Source organism: Hemiscyllium ocellatum (assembly GCF_020745735.1).
Source record: "Hemiscyllium ocellatum isolate sHemOce1 chromosome 27 unlocalized genomic scaffold, sHemOce1.pat.X.cur. SUPER_27_unloc_1, whole genome shotgun sequence".
Lineage (NCBI taxonomy): Eukaryota > Metazoa > Chordata > Chondrichthyes > Orectolobiformes > Hemiscylliidae > Hemiscyllium > Hemiscyllium ocellatum.
Genome location: NW_026867476.1, coordinates 2,731,424 through 2,754,857, shown reverse-complemented (window position 1 = coordinate 2,754,857; position 23,434 = coordinate 2,731,424). Strand labels below are relative to the sequence as shown.

The following is a 23,434-nucleotide window of genomic DNA, read 5'->3' as shown; positions in this document are numbered from 1 at the left end:
TGCCGCTTCCAGTCGTCGGTTCCAGCTGTCCGCTGCAGTGGCCGGTATATTGGGTCCAGGTCGATGTGCTTATTGATTGAATCTGTGGATGAGTGCCATGCCTCTAGGAATTCCCTGGCTGTTCTCTGTTTGGCTTGTCCTATAATAGTAGTGTTGTCCCAGTCAAATTCATGTTGCTTGTCATTCAATCAATAAGCACATCGACCTGGACCCAATATACCGGCCACTGCAGCGGACAGCTGGAACTGACAATCGGAAATGACAGATTCAAATCACTACAAATGCTGGAGGAAAGATCACAGAAGTGCTTCACAGGGGGCTCCCAAGCACTGAGGATGTCACATAGACAGGGGGACGAAACATCTGCAACACAAATTCCCAGCTCGGTGAACAGAACCCTAACAACAAGCACCCGAGCTACAAATCTTCTTACAAACTTTGAAGGGATTCACTCTGTCTCGCTGGTGGCTCACAAGCGGGTTCACTCCGGGGAGAGGCTGTTCACTTGCTCCGAATGCGGGAAACGGTTCAATCGATCATTCTGCCTCCTAAAACATGAGCGAATTCACACCGGGAAATGGCCCTTCACTCGCTCTGAGTGCAGGAAGGGATTCGGTGCATCGTCCAAGCTGCTGCTGCCACACCAGCAGGTTCACACCGGGGAGAGACCATTCACCTGCTCCGAGGGTGGGAAGGGATTTTCACTCACTCCTCCCACCTGCTGACACACAGGGATGACACAGTTTACCTGCTCCATGTATGGACAGGGATTCCGCCATTTGTCCAAACTGCTGAGGCACCGGCAGGTCCACACCGGCGAGAAGCCGTTCGCCTGCTCCGTGTGTGGGAAGGCGTTCATCCATTCGACCAGCCTGCTGACCCACCAGCAACTTCACACCGGGGAGAGGCCGTTCACCTGCTCCGAGTGCGAGAAGGGGTTCTCTTGTTCCTCACACTTGCTGAGACACTGGCGGGTCCACACTGGGGAGAGGCCATACATCTACTCGGTGTGCGGGAAGGGATTTATTCAGGCTTCCAAGCTGCGGCTACACCAGCGGGTTCATCAGCGGCGGATGGATCCTGCTGTCGTGAGTCACATCCAGGACTGAACTGCGTTAATTCAGACAGTGGGGGAACTGGGAGGGCTTTTTTTTCCTGTTGGACCCACCCACTTTGATTCCAGTGGGGCAAATGATATTTGATTCTGGGACCCCACACGGCCACTGAAACGTTTCATAGCAGCTCGTGAAGTATGTGTATTCTGAATGGCAAACAGAGATTGTCTGCCACTGCAGGTATATCTAAAGTCAACATGTTTCACACCAGATCTGGCCATGAAGGGATGATTTGCATTAGATTGTTTCTGAAGGTGAGCTGGTCACTGCTATGTATCTTGAGTGGCCTGTGACTGTGAGGGAGTGGCTGGGGGTGGTCTTGTGGGCATTGCTGACTGTAATGTAAAGATTTTATATAAAGGAAGGACTGTTTTCTTTGTTCAGAGAGAGTTTTTGCCATGATCTCATAAACCCTGCGAGATGCGTGTTAAAGGTTCCTCCAGAGACCGAGAGAGAGAGACCCGTGGACACGGCTCGCAAGCATGGCACGGAGTGTTCAGGGTTTCTTTGAAGCTTGTATTATACTGTGCTTAATACATTTGGTTGCTTGTTCACAGACATTGGTGTGTTGCAGTTGCATCAAATGTATAAGGACCTCAGGAAAAAGAACCTAACAAAGTGGGAGGGTCAGAAGGCTTTTATATCCCGTGGGACTGATGCTCTGTCAGCCTGGGAGTGCACATTTCCTCTGAAATGATCCACAGTAGCTGATGAACAACACTTATTTTAACCTGGTAAATGGTTTGCCTCCCACTGCAGGTAGATCTAAAGTCGACCCAGTTAGACCATGACATCGAGGAGCAGGAGTACGCCATTCAGCCCATCGAGCCTGCCCCACCATTTAATACCATTGAGGCTGATCACATCTCGGCTTCAACTCCCCTTTCCTGCCTCCTCACCATAACCCTTCACCCCGTTACTGATTAAACATCTGTCTATCTCCTCCTTAAATGTACTCCATGTCCTGGCATTCACAGCACTCTGGGGGAGTGAATTTAACAGATTAATGACTCTTTGAGGGAAGTAACTTCTCATCTCAGTTTAAACTATGACCGCTCCTTCTGGAGTGTCCCACAAGGGAAGATAATTGCTTTCTACATCTACTCTGTCATCCACTTTATCACCTGATACACTTCCGTTAGATCTCTCCATTCTAAATTCCAGAGAGTATAACCCAAAACTACTCAATCTCTCTTCAAAAGACAAACCCCTCAAATCTGGAATCAATCTAATAATGCTTCTCTGGACAGCCTCCAATGTGGTAATGTCCCTCCTCCAGTTCGGGGACCAACACTGTGTGTAGTACTCCAGATGCAGTCTCACTAACACTCAAAGGTAGTAGACAGAGGGTGGTGGTCGTGGAGGGTTGTTTTTCAGACTGGAGGCCTGTGACCAGTGGAGTGCCACAAGGATCGGTGCTGGGTCCACTGCTTTTTGTCATTTACATAAATGATTTGGATCCGAGATTCAGAGGTACAGATAGTATGTTTGCAGATGACACCAAAATTGGAGGTGTGGACGGTGAAGAGGGTTACCTCAGATTACACCAGGATCTGGACCCGATGGGCCAATCAGCTGAGAAGTGGCAGATGGAGTTTAATTCAGATAAATGCGAGGTGCTGCATTTTGGGAAAGCAAATCTTAGCAGGACTTATACACTTAATGTTAAGGTCCTAGGGAGTGTTGCTGAACAAAGAGACCTTGGAGTACAGGTTCATTGCTCCTTGAAAGTGGAGTCGCAGTTAGATAGGACAGTGAAGAAGGCAATTGTATGCTTTCCTTTATTGGTCAGAGTATTGAGTACAGGCATTGGGAGGTCATGTTGTGGCTGTACAGGACATTGGTTAGGCCACTGTTGGAATATTGTGTGCAATTCTGGTCTCCTTCCGATCGGAAAGATGTTGTGAAACTTGAAAGGGTTTAGAAAAGATTTAAGGATGTTTCCAGGGTTGGAGGATTTGAGCTACAGGGAGAGGCTGAACAGGCTGGGGCTGTTTTCCTTGGAGCATCGGAGGCAGAGGGGTGACCTTATAGAGGTTTACAAAATTATGAGGGGCATGGATAAGATAAATATACAAAGTCTTTTCCCTGGGATGGGGGAGTCCAGAACTAGAGGGTGTAGGTTTAGGGTGAGAGGGGAAAGACATAAAAGAGACCTAAGGGGCAACTTTTTCACACAGAGGGTATGGAATGAGCTGCCAGAGGAAGTGGTGGAGGCTGGTACAATTGCAACATTTAAGAGGCATTTGGATGGGTATATGAATAGGAAGGGTTTGGAGGGATATGGGCCGGGTGCTGGCAGGTGGGACTAGATTGGGTTGGGATATCTGGTCGGCATGGACGGGTTGGACCAAAGGATCTGTGTCCAGCTCTATGACCTTGTATGTCTGCAACAACACTTCCCTAGTTTTATATTTTATTCCTTTAGCAATAAATGCCAAACTTCCCTTTGCCTTTTTTATTACCCACTGCACACTAATCTTCTGAACAGAAGTGAATGAATTGAATTTATTGTCCCATGTACCGGGACACCGTGAAAAGTCTTGTGAGCAATACAGGCAGATCACAGAGTTAAGTCGCATCGATAAGTAAATAATAGGTAAACAGCAGCAAAAACAAAACACAGGTACAGGTGAATGTTAAGAGTTTGTGAGTCCAGTAGAAACTGTATTGAAACTGTCTGATGTGTTTATTCAGTCTTCTGAACCTTCACTGCCCTCCGGACCTGCCCATCAATCCCCCCACTGACCTATCACCTTCTACCTCACTTTCATCCACCAATCGCTGTCTCAGCTACCTCCCCCCCCCGGCTGCATACGCATGCACACACACACACGCCCACCCACCGACTCCCTCCCATTTAGCTCTCATCCCCTGGCCCACAAGCTCATTCCTGCTCCTTCAATGCTGCCTGACCTGCTGTGCTTTTCCAGCACCACTCGAATCTAGACTCTAATCTCCAGCATCTGCAGTCCTCACCTTTTTGCTTATATTTAATGGGTGGTCACCCAGTGCTGGAGTAGTTCTCTAGCTCTTATGGTACCCAGTTAGAGTAATTTTGCTAATTGTCTGTTGCTTGTTTTTATTCGCCTGTATAATGACTTGTCAACTTTGACACGTATAATCAGCTTGCAACTATTGAACAACAGGTATGTGTTTATGTAACATTTTGATTGCCTGTTTTGAAGATATCAGGAACAGAATTTTAAAAAAACTGATATCTCCAAACCAGATCATTACTGGCCAACTGGACATGGCAATAATCAGTTGATGGAGAGTGGGAAAAAGACACGAGTACAGGCTGCTTTGTAAGAAGCTGGACTTGGCCTGGGAACGGGTTGTTTTGCAGTGACGCCTGGACTTCTTTCTGACCACCAAGCGCAGAGGGTGGCTTGGGAAAAGTGCTCGAGGTAATTCGGCACGGAACAGCAAATCCAATATACTATTCACTTTGGGGACTTTTCCCAGATATTGGACTTCACCATTGGACTGAGCTTCGATTGCCAGCCGTCGCTGAGGGGTACCCACTGAGAACAAAAGGACAAGACATTCACTTGTTTGAATATATCCAAGTAGTTGAAGCTAATGACTTTGCTTAAATTTATCTAAAGTGGTGAAAGGAAATAATTAGTTCCAATGTGCAAGTAATTTATGTTAACAAATTTGTATCATATTGAAGCGCACATGTTGTCTTGTATTCATTTTGATCTTAAAGAACAGTTAAGGCATTTCAGCCTTATGTTACAACCCGCTACAATCTTATTAAATGAAGATATAAATGCGAGGTGCTGCAGTTAGGAAAAACAAATCAGGGCAGGACTTATACACTTAATGGTAAGGTCCTAGGGATTGATGCTGAACAAAGAGACCTTGGAGTGCAGGTTCATAGCTCCTTGAAAGTAGAGTCGCAGGTAGGTAGGACAGATCCCATATTCCCAATTCCTTCGTCTCCGCCGCATCTGCTCCCAGGAGGACCAGTTCCAACACCGCACAGCCCAGATGGCCTCCTTCTTCAAGGACCGCAGATTCCCCCCAAACGTGATCGACGATGCCCTCCACCGCATCCCCTCCACTTCCCGCTCCTCCGCCCTTGAGCCCCGCTCCTCCAACCGCCACCAAGACAGAACCCCCACCTTTTCCTCCGCTGCATCGATGACTGTATCGGCGCTGCCTCGTGCTCCCACGAGGAAGTTGAACAGTTCATCAACTTTACTAACACCTTCCATCCCAACCTGAAATTCACCTGGACTGTCTCAGACTCCTCCCTCCCCTTCCTAGACCTTTCCATCTCTATCTCGGGCGACCGACTCAACACACACATCTACTATAACCAACTGACTCCCACAGCTACCTGGACTACACCTCCTCCCACCCTGCCCCCTGCAAAAACTCCATCCCATATTCCCAATTCCTTCGTCTCCGCCGCATCTGCTCCCAGGAGGACCAGTTCCAAAACCGCACAGCCCAGATGGCCTCCTTCTTCAAGGACCGCAGATTCCCCCCAGACGTGATCGACGATGCCCTCCACCGCATCTCCTCCACTTCCCGCTCCTCCGCCCTTGAGCCCCGCTCCTCCAACCGCCACCAAGACAGAACCCCACTGGTTCTCACCTACCACCCCACCAACCTCCGCATACAACGTATCATCCGCCGTCATTTCCGCCACCTCCAAACGGACCCCACCACCAAGGATATATTTCCCTCCCCTCCCCTATCAGCATTCCGCAAGGACCACTCCCTTCGTGACTCCCTCGTCAGATCCACAACCCCCACCAACCCAACCTCCACCCCCGGCACTTTCCCCTGCAACCGCAGGAAATGTAAAACTTGCGCCCACACCTCCACACTCACTTCCCTCCAAGGCCCCAAGGGATCCTTCCATATCCGCCACAAGTTCACCTGTACCTCCACACACATCATCTATTGCATCCGCTGCACCCGATGTGGCCTCCTCTATATTGGGGAGACAGGCCGCCTACTTGCGGAACGCTTCAGAGAACACCTCTGGGCCGCCCGGACCAACCAATCCAACCACCCCGTGGCTCAACACTTTAACTCTCCCTCCCACTCCACCGAGGACATGCAGGTCCTTGGACTCCTCCACCGGCAGAACATAACAACACGACGGCTGGAGGAGGAGCGCCTCATCTTCCGCCTGGGAACCCTCCAACCACAAGGTATGAATTCAGATTTCTCCAGTTTCCTCATTTCCCTTCCCCCCACCTTGTCTCAGTTGGTTCCCTCAACTCAGCACCACCCTCCTAACCTGCAATCTCCTTCCTGACCTCTCCGCCCCCACCCCACTCCAGCCTATCACCCTCACCTTGACCTCCTTCCACCTATCCCACCTCCATTGCCCCTCCTCCCTACCTTTTATCTTAGCCTGCTTGGCTACTCTCTTTCATTCCTGATGAAGGGCTTATGCTCGAAACGTCGAATTCCCTATTCCTGAGATGCTGCCTGGCCTGCTGTGCTTTGACCAGCAACACATTTTCAGCTGTGATCTCCAGCATCTGCAGACCTCATTTTTTTACCCTTACGGTAGGATAGTGAAGAAGGCGTTTGGTATGCTTTCCTTTATTGGTCAGAGCATTGAGTAGAGGAGTTCGGAGGTCATGGTGCACCTGTACAGGACATTGGTTAGGCCACTGTTGGAATATTGCATGCAATTCTGGTCTCCTTCCTATCGGAAAGATGTTGTGAAACTTGAAAAGATTTACAAGGATGTTGCCGGGGTTGGAGGATCTGAATTACAGGGAGAGGCTGAACAGGCTGGGGCTGTTTTCCCAGGAGTGTCGGAGGGTGAAGGGTGACCTTATAGAGGTTTATAAAATCATGAGGGGCATGGGTAGGATAAGTAGACAAGGCCTTTTCCCTGGGGTCTGGGAGTCCAGAACTAGAGGGCATAGGTTTAGGGTGAGAGGGGAAAGATATAAAAGAGACCTAAGGGGCAACCTTTTCACACAGAAGGTATGGAATGAACTGCCAGAGGAAGAGGTGGAGGCTGGTATAATTGCAACATTTAAGAGGCATCTGGATGGGTATATGAATAGGAAGGGTTTGGTGGGATATGGGCCAGGTGCTGGCAGATGGGACTAGATTGGGTTGGGATATCTGATCCGCATGGACGAGTTGCACTGAAGGATCTGTTTCCATGCCATTATAACTCTATGATTCCAAATAACGAGGGGCCAAATGGCCACATTCCTCTCTGAATTTGTAGGCGAATCAAATCCCAAATCTTTTGACTGTAACAATGGACTAATTTCAACAGAAATACTGCATTGATGAATATAGAATTTGAACAGGCAGGACTGATTGCTCTTGAAATAGTTCATGAATTGCAAACAGTTTCCACAAAATGACCAGCATCTCTTCACTGCTGCTCTTCACACAGTGGACTTGGCACTAATTCCAGCTCTCTACTCTAATTCCCAGCGAGGAGGGTGTTTGGCTAAGAGATGTTGGACACAGGAGGAAGTTTCAGGGAGTGTGAAGCTAAAATTAAACCCTGTGCTTTGCTTGATCTCAAAATGAGTGACTTGAGGAAAATAACCCCCGACAATGGGCAGGCGTGCTCCCTCTTGACCGTCTTACTGCGCGGTGTGACATGCAGAGAATAGCCAATAGGAAGGCTTGGAGGACCGGAAGGAGCCTGATCCTCCCGCCAATCAGAGCCCCCCTATTGTCTGAATGCGGAAGTTGGACTGTGAGTTCCTGAAGCTGCTGTTCCTCCTCTCTCTGTCTCTGAATGAAGATTTGAGCTTCACCCCAGACAGCAACTTCCTTCCTCTGTCCAAACATCGGTGAGTACAACACATTTCACCTCCCACTGTGGTGTTAAATTGTTGACTTGCAGGAACTGAAAGGAAAGGAAGTGAACCTTCAGGGAGGGGACATACTCTGGAAAGTGTGGTCCATCTCTCTCTATCTCTAAATGGATGACCTCTTACATAATGTTCGTAATTCATGGGGTGGTTTCCTCAAGGGATGGCTGATGCTGAAATATTTTGCCAGGGAGAAAGTGAGGACTGCAGATGCTGGAGATCAGAGCTGAAAATGTGTTGCTGGAAAAGCGCAGCATCCAAGGAGCAGGAGATTCATTCCTGATGAAGGGCTTATGCCCGAAACGTTGAATCTCCTGTTCCTTGGATGCTGCCTGACCTGCTGCGCTTTTTCAGCAACACATTTTCAGCTCTGAAATATTTTGCCTCCAAGATGCACTTTTGCCTGCGGAGACTTAACAGACTTCACGTCCAATATAATTCTGAGTCTGAACTGAAGGGGACTAGAAAAGCGTTGAGTTTAATAACGTGGAAGAGACAGGGGTGGATGGAGGAGCAAGTGGAACAGATGGCGAGGTTGACCAGAGTAAAACGCAAAGGGAGTGTTAGTAGTGGTAGATGAGGAGACTCGGATGATGAAGTGTTCAGAATGGAAAAAGGTTTGTTTTACAGAGTGGCGAAAGTGAGGGCTGCAGATGCTGGAGATCAGAGTCGAGGTTAGAGTGGTGCTGGAAAAGCACAGCAGTTCAGGCAGCATCCAAGGAGCAGGAAAATTGACGTTTCCGGCAAAAGTCCTTTCATCAGGAATGGATGATGAAGGGCTTTTGCCCGAAACGTCGATTTTCCAGCTCCTCGGATGCTGCCTGGCCTGCTGTGCTTTTCCAGCACCACTCTAATCTTGTTTTACAGAACGCAAAGCCATATAGGCAAGATGTGTGCGTCTGCCCGTGCGCTCATTGTGAAAACGTGGTTTGACTTACTACCCTGGAGATAGGAAGCATGGTTAGTAGGTTTGTGGATGACACTAAAATTGTTGGTAGAGTGGACAGTGCAGAAGGTTATCTAAGAGTAGTTGTAGTTATCTGAGAAGGCAAAGAAGGGATATGAGGTAGCCTTGGCAGATAAGAACAACAAAGAGAACAAAGAACAAAGAAAATTTACAGCCCAGGAACAGGCCCTTCAGCCCCTCCAAGCCTGAGCCGATCCAAATGTACTGTCTAAACCTGTCGGTCAATTCTTAAGCATCTGCATCCCTCTGCTCCCCATCTACTTATGTATCTGTCCAGATGCACCTTTAAATGAATCCACCGTGCCTGTCTCTACCACCTCTGCGTTCTAAATGCCCACCACCCTCTGTGTGAAGTAAGGTTAACAGTAATCCAAAGAGATTCCACAAATACATTGATAGAAAGGGAGCAACTAGAGAGAGAGAGAGTAGGACCACTTAAAGATTGACGAGGTCATCTTTGCGTTGAACCCCAAGAGAAGGGAGAGTTATTAATTGAATATTTTGTGTCAGTTTTTACTGTTGAGAAAGAAATGGAGGCTAGAGAACTCAGAAATAAATATTGATGTTTTGAAAACAGTTCACATTACAGATGAGGAAGTACTGGAGGTCTTATAAAACATAAAGGTAGATAAATCTTTATGTCCTAATCAATCCCATGACATTGTGGGAAGTTAGGGAGGAAATTACAGGGCCCCTTGAAGAAATATTTGTATCATCTAAAGACTTAGGGATAGTCAACATGGCTTTGTGCGTGGGAAATCATGTCTCACAAACTTGATTGAGATTTTTGAAGAAGTAACAAAGAGGATTGATGAGGGCAGAGCGGTGGATATGATCTATATGAACTTCAGTAAGGCGTTCGACAAGGTTCCTCATGGGATCTTGATTAGCAAGGTTAGATCTCATGGAATATGGGGAGAACTAGCCATCTGGATACAGAACTGGCTCAAAGATAGAAGACAGGGGGTGGTGTGGTGGGTTGTTTATCAGACTGGAGACCTGTGACCAGTGGAGTGCCACAAGGATTGGTGCTGGGTACTCTACTTTTTGTCATTTATATAAATGATTTCGATGCGAGCATAAGAGGTATAGTTAGTAAGTTTGCAGATTACACCAAAATTGGAGGTGTGGTGGACAGCGAAAAGGGTTACCTCAGATTACAACAGGATCTGGACCAGATGGGCCAATGGGCTGAGAAGTGGCAGATGGAGTTTAATTCAGATAAAAGCGAGGTGCTGCATTTTGGGAAAGCAAATCTTAGCGGGACTTATACACTTAATGGTAAGGTCCTAGGGAGTGTTGCTGAACAAAGAGACCTTGGAGTGCAGGTTCATTGCTCCTTGAAAGTGGAGTCGCAGGTAGATAGGATAGTGAAAGAGGCGTTTGGTATGCTTTCCTTTATTGGTCAGAGTATTGAGTACAGGAGTTGGGAGGTCATGTTGCAGCTGTACAGGACATTTGTTAGGCCACTGTTGGAATATTGCGTAAAATTCTGGTCTCTCTCCTATCGGAAAGATGTTGTGAAACTTGAAAAGGTTCAGAAAAGATTTACAAGGATGTTGCCAGGGTTGGAGGATTTGAGCTATTGGGAGAGGCTTAACAGGCTGGGGCTGTTTTCCTTGAAGCTTCGGAGGCTGAAGGGTGACCTTATAGAGGTTTACAAAATTATGAGGGGCATGGATAGGATAAATAGACAAAGTCTTTTCCCTGGAGTCAGGGAGTCTAGAACTAGAGGGCATAGGTTTAGGGTGAGAGGGGAAAGATATAAAAGAGACTTAAGGGGCAACGTTTTCACGCAGAGGGTGGTACGTGTATGGAATGAGCTGCCAGAGGATGTGGTAGAGGCTGGTACAATTGCAACATTTAAGAGGCATTTGGATGGATATATGAATAGGAAGGGTTTGGAGGTATATGGGTCGGGTGGTGGCAGGTGGGACTAGATTGGGTTGGGGTATCTGGTCAGCATGGACTGGTTGGACCGAAGGGTCTGTTTCCATGCTGTACATCTCTATGCCTCTGGCACGGGTGCAGTACAGGATGACTGGAGGATGGCTACTGTTGTGTCATTGTTTAAGAAATGCTGTAAGGAGAAGCCTGGAAAGTGTAGACTTGTGAGTCTGACATCGGTGGTCGATAAGTTGTTGGAGGTGATTCCGAAAGATAGGATTTACATGCGTTTGGAGAGGCAAGGATCAATCAAGGATAGTCATGGATGTTTGTAAGGAAATAAAGTACTTTTTTAATAAAGTACACAAGAAGATTGACAAGGGCAGAGCAGTAGGCATTGTCTGTATGGTAAAGCCTTTGACAAGGTTCAAAATGGTGGACTAATTAGTAAAGTTAGGTCATATAGGATTCAGGGTGAGCTAGCCAACTGGATACAATATTGGCTTCATGGTTGGACACAGAGGGTGACTGGAGGCCTGTGTGACCGGTGGTGTTCCACAAGGAATAGAAAGTGGGTCCACTTCTGGTGCGGCATGGTGGCTGAGTGCTTAGCACTGCTGCCTCACAGCACCAGGGACCCGGGTTCAATTCCAGCCTCGGATGACTGTCTGTGTGGAGTTTGCACATTCTCCCCCCTGGTGCCTGCGTGGGTTTCCTCCAGGTGCTCCGGTTTCCTCCCACAGTCCAAAGATGTGCAGGTCGGTTCAATTGGCCATACTAAATTTCCCATAGTGTTTGGTGCATTTGCCAGTGTTAAATATAGGGTAGGGGAAATGGCTCTGGGTGGGTCGCTGTTTGGAGGGTCGGTGTGGACTTGTTGGGCCGGAAGGGCCTGTTTCCGTACTGTAGGGGATCGAACCTAATCTAATCTTTTGTTTATCATTTATATAAATGACTAGGATGGGAGTATGTGAGACACGTTTAGTGAATTTGCAGATGACGCTAAAATTGGTGATGTAGTAGACAGTGAAGACGTTTATCTGTGACCTTAATGAATGGGCTGAGCAGTGGCAGATCGAGTTTAATTTGGATCAATGTTGGGTATTGTATTTTGGAAAAACTAACAAAGGCAGGACCCATACGATTAATAATAGGGCCCTGGGTGGTGTTGTAGAACAGAGAGACCTCTGGGATCAGGTACATAATTCTTTGAAATTTGTGTCACAGGGAGGTTAAGAAGGTGTTTAGCACGCTTGCCTTCATTGCTCAGTCTTTTGAGTGTAGGAGTTGGGATGTGATGTTGAGGTTGTCTAGGACATTGGTGAAGCCTGTTATGGAGCACTGTCAGCTCCAGCTCTGGTCGCCTTGTTACAAGAAGGATATTATTAAACTGGAAGGAGTTCAGAAAAGATTAACCAGGATGTTGCCGGGAATGGAGGGTTTGAGATGTAAAAATAGACCGGAAAGGCTGGGACCACATGAGCACGGGAGACAAGGGGTGATGACCTTACAGAGGTTTATAAAATCATGAGGGGCAGTGATAAGGTGAACAGCAGGTATCTTTTCGGCTAGGATGGAGGATTTCAAGACTAGGGGGCATATTTTTAAGGTGAGAGGAGAGAAATCTGAAAAGGATATACAGTCATAGAGATGTACAGCATGGAAACAGACCCTTCGGTCCAACCAGTCCGTGCTGACCAGATACCCCAACCCAATCTAGTCCCACCTGCCACCACCCGACCCATATCCCTCCAAACCCTTCCTATTCATATACCCATCCAGATGCCTCTTAAATGTTGCAATTGTACCAGCCTTCACCACATCCTCTGGCAGCTCATTCCATACATGTACCACCCTCAGCGTGAAAAAGTTGCCCCTTAGGTCCCTTTTATATCTATCCCCTCTCACCCTAAACCTATGCCCTCTACTCCACCACCCCAGGGACAAGACTTTAGCTATTTACGCTGTCCATGCCCCCTCATGATTTTATAAACCTTGATAAGGTCACCCCTCAGCCTCCGAAGCTCCAGGGAAAACAGCCCCAGCCTGTTCAGCCTCTCCCTGTAGCTCAAATCCTCCAACCCTGGCAACATCCTTGTAAATCTTTTCTGAACCCTTTCAAGTTTTACAACGTCTTTCAAATAGGAAGGAGACCAGAATTGCATGCAATATTCCAACAGTGGCCTAACCAATGTCCTGGACCTTTCTTTTTATATAGAGAGAGTGATTTGTGTGTGGAATCAACTGCCAGGGAAAATGGTGGGTGCAGTTACAATGTTTGAAAGACATTTGGATAAGTTCATGAATAGGAAAGATGTGGAGGGGCATGGACCAGGTGCTGGCAAGTGGGACTAGTTCAGTTTGGGAAGATGGTTGGCATGGACTGGTTGGACCGAAGGATTTGTTTCCGTGCTGTGTTATTCTACGACTACACCCCAAAGTTCTGAAGAAGATAGATGAGATTGTAGACGCATTGGCGGTGGTCTTTCAGGAATCAATGAAGTCAGGAGGGTCCCAGAGGACTGAAAAGTGACTTGTGTAACACCCCTGTTTAAGAATGGAGGGAGGGAGGGAGGGAGGCAGAAGACAGGAAACTACAGGACCATATCCTTGTTCACTAGTAAGATTTCAGAGTCCATTATTAGGGATGAGATTGCAAAGAACGTGGTAAAATGGGGCTGGGTCAGCATGGCTTTGTCAAGAGGAGGTCATGCCTGATATATCTTTTTTTGACAAAATAATGAGCAAGTTAGATAAAGGAGAGCCAGTGGACATGATCTATTTGGATTTCCAGAAAGCCTTTGATAGGGTGCCACACAATAGGCTGCAAAATAAGACAAGAGCCCAAGGTGTTTGGGGGCAAGGTTCTAGCATGGATGGAGGATTGGCTGACTGGTAGATGGCAGAGTGTAGAGATAAAGGGGTCTTTTTCAGGATAGCAACCGGTGGCTAGTGGAGTTCTGCAGGGGTCAGTGTTGGGACCACAACTAATCACTTTATACATCAATGACAGCCTTGTTGCTAAGTTTTGCAGATGACACAAAGATAGCTGGAGGGACGGGTAAAGTTGAGGAAGTGGGGAGGTTGCAGAAGGACTTGGGCAGGCTGGGAGAGAGGAAGGAAGTGGCTGATTGAATACATGTGTGCAAAATGTGAGGTTACAGTATTTTGGTCCGGGAAAAAGAGGCGTGGACTATTCCCTAAACTGGGAAAGGCTTTGGAAATCTGAAGCACAAAGGGACTTGGGAGTCTTAGTTCAGGTTTCGCTTAAAGTTAACATGCAGGTTCAGTTGGCAGTCAGGATGGCAAATGCAGCGTTAGCCTTCATTACAATAGGGTGAAAATACAAGAGCAGAGATGTACAGCTGAGGCTGTATGTGGCCCTGGTCAGGCCGTATTTAGAATACTGCGAGAAGCTTCAGGCCCTGTATCTCAGGAATGATGCCCTGGCATTGGAGGGGGTCCAGAGGTGGTTTACAAGAACAATCCGGGGTTGAAGGGCTTTTCATTTGAGGAGTTGAGGTCTCTGGGTGTGTGCTTGGAATGTGGATGGACAGGCGGGGACCTGATTGAATACTGAGAAACCTTGGTACAGTGGATTGCGGAGAAGATGTTTCCACCAGTAGCAGAGACTAGGAGGCAGGGGTACGACCCTCGGAGTAAAGGACCCTTTGGATCTGAGACGAGGGGGACTTTCATCAGCCAGAAGGTGGTGAATCAGTGGAACGTATTGCCGCAGAGGGCTGTGGAAGCCAAGTCATTGCGTGTATTTAAGACTGGGATAGACAGGTTCTTGATTAGTGAGGGGATCAAGGGTCACAGGGAGAAGGAAGGACCATGGCGTTGAGAAATACATCAGCCGTAAACAAACAGTGGAGCAGAATTAGTGGGTCGAATGGGTTAATGGTAGGCGTTTGGTATGCTTTCCTTTATTGGTCAGAGTATTGAGTACAGGAGTTGGGAGGTCATGTTGCGCCTGTACAGGACGTTAGTTAGGCCACTGTTGGAATATTGTGTGCAGTTCTGGTCTCCTTCCTATCGGAAAGATGTTGTGAAACTTGAAAGGGTTCAGAAAATGGAATGCCCTGCCAGTAGCAGTGGTGGACTCTCCCTCTTTATGGGCATTTAAACGGGCATTGGATAGACATATGGAGGATAGTGGGCGAGTGTAGGTTAGGTGGGCTTGGATCGGCGCAACATCAAGGGCCGAAGGGCCTGTACTGCGCTGTATTTTTCTATGTTCTATGTTCTAAAAGATTTACAAGGCTGTTGCCAGGGTTGGAGAATTTGAGCTGTAGGGCGAGGGTGAACATGCTGGGGCTGTTTTCCCTGGAGCGTTGGAGGCTGAGGGGTGACATTACAGAGGTTTACAAAATTATGAGGGGCATGGATAGGGTAAATAGACAAAGTCTTTTCCCTGGGGTTGGGGAGTCCAGAACTAGAGGGCATAGATTTAGGGTGAGAGGGGAAAGATATAAAAGAGACTTAAGAGGCAACATTTTCATACAGAGGGTGGTACGTGTATGTCATGAGCTGCCAGTGGAAGTGGTGGAGGCTGGTACAATTGCAGCATTTAAAAGGCATCTGGATAGGTATGTGAATAGGAAGGGTTTGAAGGGATATGGGCTGGGTGCTGGCAGGTGGGACTAGATTGGTCGGCATGGACAGGTTGGACCGAAGGGTCTGTTTCCATGCCGTACATCTCTATGACTGTGTGAATGGCTTAATTCTGCTCCTATATCTTACCTTGCATAATATCTGACTAGCATTAAGCCCGCAAGTTACAGAACTCAGATTGGATAATGTGTACGGGTGTAGAAGGTAAGCTCGCGTGATATCTTATCGTACAGAGAACTATCAGAGTGACTTACAAAGGCTGTTACAGTTTGTAAAGCAATTGTGAATAGGCCAGGATAAAATGTCTTTGGCTGTTTGTGATAATATAAGGGATGTGTAACCTATCCGAAGAATTGGCTCCAATGTGGGAAGAGAAGAAATTCATCCCTGGCGACGACATTACCCGTAGCATCTCTTGCTTCAAGTAATTCCAGGGCAAGATGGCGTACGTGACCTTTACACTGTACCCTCAGGTCACAAGCTGCAATACAATGATGGTGTACTGACATTCTGACTGTAACAGGCAACATTTAGTGGGACAGTGTCATAAAATCTTGTCACTTCACCTACTACCACTACATGTCATAGTTCATGGATTACAGCGGATCAAGATGGCAGCCACTCAAGGGCAATTAGGGACGGGCAATAAAAGTTGGACTCAGCCAACATTGCTCACACCCTACAAGTGAATAAAGAAACAAACTCTTCCTGCTCCAAAACAATGTGGTTTTACCCAGCTTTAATTTTTTAAAAAAAGCACCTTCTTTTTCCAATTTGCAAAACTGCCCTTTATATCGCAGGAGGAGAAAGTGAGGACTGCAGATGCTGGAGATCAGAGTTGAGACTGTGGTGCTGGAAAAGCACAGCAGGTCAGGCAGCATCCGAGGAGCAGGAGAATCGACGTTTTGTGGCATCTGATGAAGGGCTTATGCCTGAAACGTCGATTCTCCTGCTCCCCGGATGCTGCCTGACCTGCTGTGCTTTTCCCGCACCACACTCTCGACTCTGTTATATCAGCTATATGGCAGCATCCAACATCCATTCCCAGTTACAGTAAAAAGATCCTTTACACTTCTGAGATCAAAACTAAAATCTCGGTCGAATCTGGAGAAGTTGTCCCTCCACAGCTTCAGGTTCAACTCAAGTAGACCTCCCCAGTCTTCCTGTGAGGTCTGTTCACATGAGCGCTCTGAAAACTGAAAGCTTCAGCGTTCTCGGCTTTTAATGAGCAACGGATGTCAAAGTAAATGCTCCCGGTTTGGAAACTTCACAGGCTAAACCTTTCTATCGCGGTCATTGTGCAGAGTGAGAATGGAGGGAGAATGTGTGGGGTGGAGATTTACAGCCTTTGGAAACATGGACAGAAAGCATGTTCCACAGAGACCAGAAGACACATGAGCTGAAATAGGCCATTCAGCCCGTTGAATCTGCTCCACTGTTCAATGAGATCTGATTGTCCTCGACTCCCAATCTCCTGCCTTTTCCCCATTATCCTTGATTCCTTTACTGATTCAAACTCTCTCTCTACCTTGAATATACTCAATCACCCGGCCTCAACAGCCCTCTGCAGTAAAGTATTCCACAGATTCACTCACTCACCCCACCTCGGAGAGAGAAGAAATTCCTCCCCGTCTCTGTCTTCAGTGGGTGACCCCCTCGCTCTGAGATGACGTCCCGTCCCCCTCTCGTCTTAGATCTCCCACACAAGTTGGGGGAACAACCTCTCCACATCTCCCCCCTTGTCAAGTCCTCCCCAAGAATCCTGTCTGTTTGAACTAAGTCGCCTCTCCTTCTTCTCAACCCCGATGAGTACAGGCCTGACCTACTCAACCTGTCCTCGTAAGGCAGTCCCTCCGGCCTTCGGATTAGCCGATAAACCTTCTCCGGCCTGCCTCCACTTTCCTTGGATAAGGGACCCGAAATCGTTTACCCTAATCCAGCTGTGGGTCCGACTAGGGTCCTGTACAGTTTTAGCAAAAGCTCCCTACTTGTACACAAACTAAAATTGTATTTTCTGAATGACTATCCTGTGCCGATAATGCTGACGTTTGTAATCTTCTTTTCCAGTGCGTTAGACGGGGAGGATTCAAAATCTCAAATCAAGCATCACGTCAAAGTCTCGATTCACTGTGACCTAACTATCAACATTTTAATCTTGTTCTGTCTGCTTCAGAAGCTTTCAAACTCCGATGTGACTGGGAGTGCGCTCAGACACACACACGTACGCCTCGGGTGAGAGTGTGTTCCATTGAACTGACTGTGGAGATAGCTTTAACTGGTTAGACAGACTGGGGATGTCTCCCGCTGTTTGCGGTGCTGAGATACTGCATGTGTGTCCTGTCTGTGAATTAGGCTTCATCTGACCGTCAGACCAGGGGGGGGAAGAGACGAGGATATCCGCACCATGGAGAAACGGTGGAAATGCGGGGAATGCGGGAAAGGATTCTGTTCCCCGTCTGCCCTCGAAACCCATCGGCGCATTCACACCGGCGAGAGGCCGTTCACCTGCTCCGTGTGCGGCAAGGGCTTCGCTCACTCGTCCGCCCTGCTGACCCACCAGCGGGTCCACACCAGGGAGAAGCCGTACGCCTGCCGGGATTGTGGGAAGGGATTCACTGATTCCTCCGCCCTGCTGACGCACCAGCGCATTCACACCGGCGAGAGGCCGTTCACCTGCTCCGTGTGCGGCAAGGGCTTCAGTCAGTCCTCCAACCTGCAGATGCACCGGCGGGTCCACACCAGGGAGAGGCCGTTCGTCTGCTCCGAGTGCGGCAAGGGGTTCACTCATTCGTCCGCCCTGCTGACCCACCAGCGGGTCCACACCGGGGAGAGGCCCTTCAGCTGCCCGGTGTGCGGGAAGGGCTTCAGCGACTCGTCGGCTCTGCTGACCCACAAGCGGGTCCACACCGGGGAGAGGCCATTCACCTGCTCCGTGTGCGGGAAGGGGTTCACTCAGTCGTCCAACCTGCTGACCCACCAGCGGGTCCACACCGGGGAGAGGCAGTTCACTTGCTCGGTGTGCGGGAAGGGGTTCGGTGACTCGTCCAACCTGCTGAGACACCAGCGGGTCCACACCGGGGAGAGGCCGTTCACCTGCTCCGAGTGCGGGAAGCGTTTCACCCACTCGTCCAGCCTGCGCACGCACCAGCGAGTGCACACCAGGGAGAAGCCGTTCAACTGCCTTGAGTGTGGGAAGGGATTCACTCAGATATCCAACCTACTGAGGCACCAGCGTCTTCACAAGTGAACCGGAGCTCGGTTCTGCAGGAGTTACATCCAGGACCTGGACTGTGTACATCCTGACAGTGGGTCATAGAGATGTACAGCATGGAAACAGACCCTTCAGTCCAAATCATGCATGCTGATCAGATATCCGAACCCAATCTAGTCCCGTTTGCTCGCAGATGGCCCATATTCGTCTAAACCCTTCCTATTCATGTCCCCATCCAGATGCTCTTTAAATGTTGTAATTGTACCAGCCTCCACCACTTCCTCTGGCAGCTCATTCCATACACGTACCACCCTCTGCGTGAAAAAGTTGCCCCTTGGGTCTCTCAGATCTTTCCCCTCTCACCCTAAACCCATGTCCTCTAGTTCTGGACTCCCCCACCCCAGGGAAAAGACCTTGTCTGTTCACCCTATCCATGTCCCTCATGATTTTATAAACCTCTATAAGGTCACCCCTCAGCCTCCGACGCTCCAGGGAAAACAGCCCCAGCCTGTTCAGCCTCTCCCTGTAGCTCAAACCCTCCAACCCTGGCAACATCCTTTGTAAATCTTTCCTGAACTCTTTCAAGTTTCACAATCGGTCTCTTGTCAGTATTTACGCTCCACCTGACCCTCCTCCCACCCCTCTTCATCTTACCGCCCCCCACACCCCCTCCCCTCCCCAACTGCATGTCCTTCCATTCCCTTTCTCCCTCGTATCTGTGTCCGGCTTCCCCTGAAATGTACCCCCACAGTTCCCCTCAACCACCCGCTGTGGGAGCGAGTCCACGAGGTGCTGCATTTTGGGAAAGCAAATCAGAGCAGGGCTTATACACTTAATGGTAAGGTCCTGGGGAGTGTTGCTGAACAAAGAGACCTTGGCGTGCAGGTTCATAGCTCCTTGAAAGTGGAGTCAAGGTAGATAGGATAGTGAAGAAGGTGTTTGGTATGCTTTCCTTTATTGGTCAGGATAAATAATGAATTGGGAGGCTGTGTTGCGGCTGGACAGGACGTTGGTAAGGCCACTTTTTTGGAATATCGCGTGCAATTCTGGTCTCCTTCCTATCAGAAAGATGTTGTGAAACTAGAAAGGGTTCAGAAAAGATTTACAGTGTTGGAAGATTTAAGCTGTGGGGAGAGGCTGAACAGGCTGGGGCTGTTTTCCCTGGAGCGTCGGAGGCTGAGGGGTGACCTGATAGAGGTTTACAAAATCATGAGGGGCTTGGATAAGGTAAATAGACCAGGTCTTTTCCCTGGGGTCAGGGAGTCCAGAACTAGAGGAGCATATGTTTAGGGTGAGAGGGGGAAAATATAAAAGAGACCTATGGGGCAACTTTTTCACACAGAGGGTGGTACGTGTATGGAATGAGCTGCCAGAGGAGGTGGTGGAGGCTGGTGCAGTGACAGCATTTAAAAGGCATCTGGATGGGGACAGGGATAGGAAGGATTTAGAGGGATATGGGCCACGTGCTGGCAAATGGGACTAGATTAGGTTAGTGATATCTGGGTCGGCATGGACGGGTTGGACCAAAGGGTCTGTTTCCGTGCTGTACGTCTCTGTGACTCTGAGTTGGAGGAGTGTGACAATCAGTCCCATGAGCCCATTCTGCCATCCGATGAGAGCTCTGATTGTGCACGTGTCCACACCCTCGCCCACTGCTGCTAACACAGGTTTGATGCCCGCGTTCGTCGAGAATCCATCCTCATCGGCCTTAAAAATACCCGACGTCTGCACTTCTCAAGGTCACATGGTCCTCTGAGGGATAAGAGGTCGCCTCACCCCTGTCTCCTTGTTCTCAGAAAAGGAAACGTTCTTTCACTATTGAGTTCCATTCTGATTTGAAAATAAAAAGAACGCCTACAGTGTGGAAACTGGCCCTTCGGCCCAACAGGTGCACACTCACCTTCCTGAAGAGCATCCCAGCCCACTACTCCACATTCACCCCTGACCAATGCACCTAACCTGCACATCCCTGGGCACTATGGGTAATTTAACACCGCCAATCCACCCTAACTTGCACATCTTTGGACTGTGGGAGGACACCCACGCAGATGTTGGGGGGGCGGGGAGAATGTGTAAACCCCACACAGACATTCACCCTGAGTCTGGAATCGAACCCATGTCCCTGGTGCCGTGAGGCAGTGGCGCTAACCACTGAGCCACCGTGCTGCCTCATCCGACCCTTGTATGCCTCAAGGAGATCACCTTTTACACGCCTAGTCTCCAGTGGATACCGGCCCAGCCTGACCGACCTTTCCTCGTAAGATCCCGCAAGTGAATCACATTCTTCAGTCGGTGATCTAGTACCACAGCCGCTGCGTTTGTGCAGGGCCCAAATCTGAACCCTGCTTGAGCGAGAGACTCATGCAGGACTCCATGAGAATATTCCCAGTAGCAGAAGTCCAGGACCGAAACAGAAGCCTCTTGGTAACCTATTTGTTATTATTCAACTTCTGAATAAAATTACAATGTTTGAAAGACATTTGGGTGGATACATGAATAGTAAAGGTTTGGAGAGATGGGGGCCATATTCCCAATTCCTTCGTCTCCGCCGCATCTGCTCCCAGGAGGACCAATTCCAACACCGCACAACCCAGATGGCCTCCTTCTTCAAGGACCGCAGATTCCCCCCAGACGTGATCGACGATGCCCTCCACCGCATCTCCTCCACTTCCCGCTCCTCCGCCCTTGAGCCCCGCTCCTCCAACCGCCACCAAGACAGAACCCCACTGGTTCTCACCTACCACCCCACCAACCTGCGCATACAACGTATTATCCGCCGCCATTTCCGCCACCTCCAAACGGACCCCACCACCAAGGATATATTTCCCTCCCCTCCCCTATCAGCGTTCCGCAAGGACCACTCCCTTCGTGACTCCCTTGTCAGATCCACACCCCCCACCAACCCAACCTCCACCCCCGGCACCTTCCCCTGCAACCGCAGGAAATGTAAAACTTGCGCCCACACCTCCACACTCACTTCCCTCCAAGGCCCCAAGGGATCCTTCCATATCCGCCACAAGTTCACCTGTACCTCCACACACATCATCTATTGCATCCGCTGCACCCGATGTGGCCTCCTCTATATTGGTGAGACAGGCCGCTTACTTGCGGAACGCTTCAGAGAACACCTCTGGGCCGCCCGAACCAACCAACCCAATCACCCCGTGGCTCAACACTTTAACTCCCCCTCCCACTCCACCGAGGACATGCAGGTCCTTGGACTCCTCCACCGGCAGAACACAACTACACGACGGCTGGAGGAGGAGCGCCTCATCTTCCGCCTGGGAACCCTCCAACCACAAGGTATGAATTCAGATTTCTCCAGCTTCCTCATTTCCCCTCCCCCCACCTTGTCTCAGTCGGTTCCCTCAACTCAGCACCGCCCTCCTAACCTGCAATCCTCTTCCTGACCTCTCCGCCCCCACCCCACTCCGGCCTATCACCCTCACCTTGACCTCCTTCCACCTATCCCACCTCCATCGCCCCTCCCCCTAGTCCCTCCTCCCTACCTTTTATCTTAGCCGGCTTGGCTCTCTCTCTCTTATTCCTGATGAAGGGCTTATGCTCGAAACGTCGAATTCTCTATTCCTGAGATGCTGCCTAACCTGCTGTGCTTTGACCAGCAACACATTTGCAGCCAGGAGCAGGCAGTTGGGACTAGTTTAGTTTGGGGGTTATGTTCGGCATGGACTGGTTGGACCGAAGGGTCTGTTACCATGCTGTGTGACTATGACTTGGTAAGTGAACGAAAAGGAAAACCTCCCCTAATCCCAGTTGAGTGGCCCTTCTGTTGACACTTCCTAATGCACGCTGGCTCAGTGGTTAGCACCGCTGCCCTCACAACGGCTGGGAATTGGGTTCGATTCCACCCTCGGGTGACTGTCTGTGTGGAGTTTGCACATTCACCACCACCCCACCACCATGTCTGGGTGGGTTTACTCCAGGTGCTCTGGTTTCCTCCCACAATCCAAAGATGTGCAGGTTGAGGTGGATTGGCTGCTAAATTACCCCATAGTGTTAGGTAGATTAGACAGCGGGAAATGGGATCTGGGTGGGTTACTCTTTGGAGGGTCAGTGTGGACTTGTTGGGCCAAATGGCCTGTTTCCAAACTTTAGGGAATCTAATCCTTGTCCCGAGGTGGAGGTGCCAGTGTCGGGCTGAGGTGGACGAAGTCAGAAGTCACATGACACCGGGTTACAGTCGGACAGGTTCATTTGAAACCACGAGCTCTGGGAGCACTGCTCCTTCTCTGTCCCACTTCACCTGACGAAGCAGCGTCGTTCCGGGAGCTTGTGTTTCAAACAAACCTGTCGGACCGTAAGCAGGGGCCGTGTACCTTGTGAATCTTTCTAATGCAGTTATTTCCCTTCCTAAATGAGGAACAAAAATAGCATACGCCATGCTCCAGGTGTGGCACTGTCACACTATCATTTCCTAACACATCGAGTTAGACCCCATCTACCAACCCTGAGAAGAACATGAAATTACATCACCACAGGAAATGGCATCACCAACCCAAATATATAAATAGAAAGCAGGAATCATGTACAGTGCTTTGCCTGAGGCCCACTGAGAATGTTACCTAGTAGGGTGATGAAACGTCTGTAAATGAACTCCCAGCTCAGCGAGCAAACCTACACCCCGAACCTCAACCTGAGCTACAAATCTCAGAACTCGCTAAGGTTTATAAAATAGTGAGTATAGATAATGTGAACGGCGGGTGTCTTTGCCTTAGGGTGGGGGATTTCGAGACAAGGGGGCATATTTGTAAGGTGAGAGGAGAAAGCGTTTAAAAAAGGCAGTTTTGTT

The 23,434-nt window shown here is 49.0% G+C and overlaps 1 protein-coding gene across 2 annotated transcripts; it reads left to right on the top strand.

Annotated features, from left to right (window-relative positions):
* Positions 1-734: 734 nt before the first annotated feature.
* Positions 735-18,862, top strand: LOC132807127 (zinc finger protein 239-like). Of its 2 annotated transcripts, none has more exons than XM_060821437.1 (2): positions 735-1,030; positions 17,865-18,862. In XM_060821437.1, exons 1-2 carry the CDS (start codon positions 735-737, stop codon positions 18,658-18,660), a joined length of 1,092 nt encoding a protein of 363 aa, XP_060677420.1. In that variant the 3' UTR covers positions 18,661-18,862. The 2 variants fall into 2 exon arrangements, with proteins under 2 accessions (XP_060677420.1, XP_060677419.1); XM_060821436.1 differs by lacking the exon at positions 735-1,030 and adding an exon at positions 7,823-7,921 and having other exon boundaries at positions 17,481-18,862.
* The last annotated feature ends 4,572 nt before the right edge of the window (positions 18,863-23,434 follow it).

Bases quoted from the DNA above. Each gene is read 5' to 3' on its own strand.
- LOC132807127 (XM_060821437.1), top strand. From the start codon at position 735: ATGACACAGTTTACCTGCTCCATGTATGGACAGGGATTCCGCCATTTG. The intron at 1,031-17,864 runs GGCTTCCAAGCT...AGGATTCTGTTC, and splicing joins TGCGGGAAGGGATTTATTCA to CCCGTCTGCCCTCGAAACCC.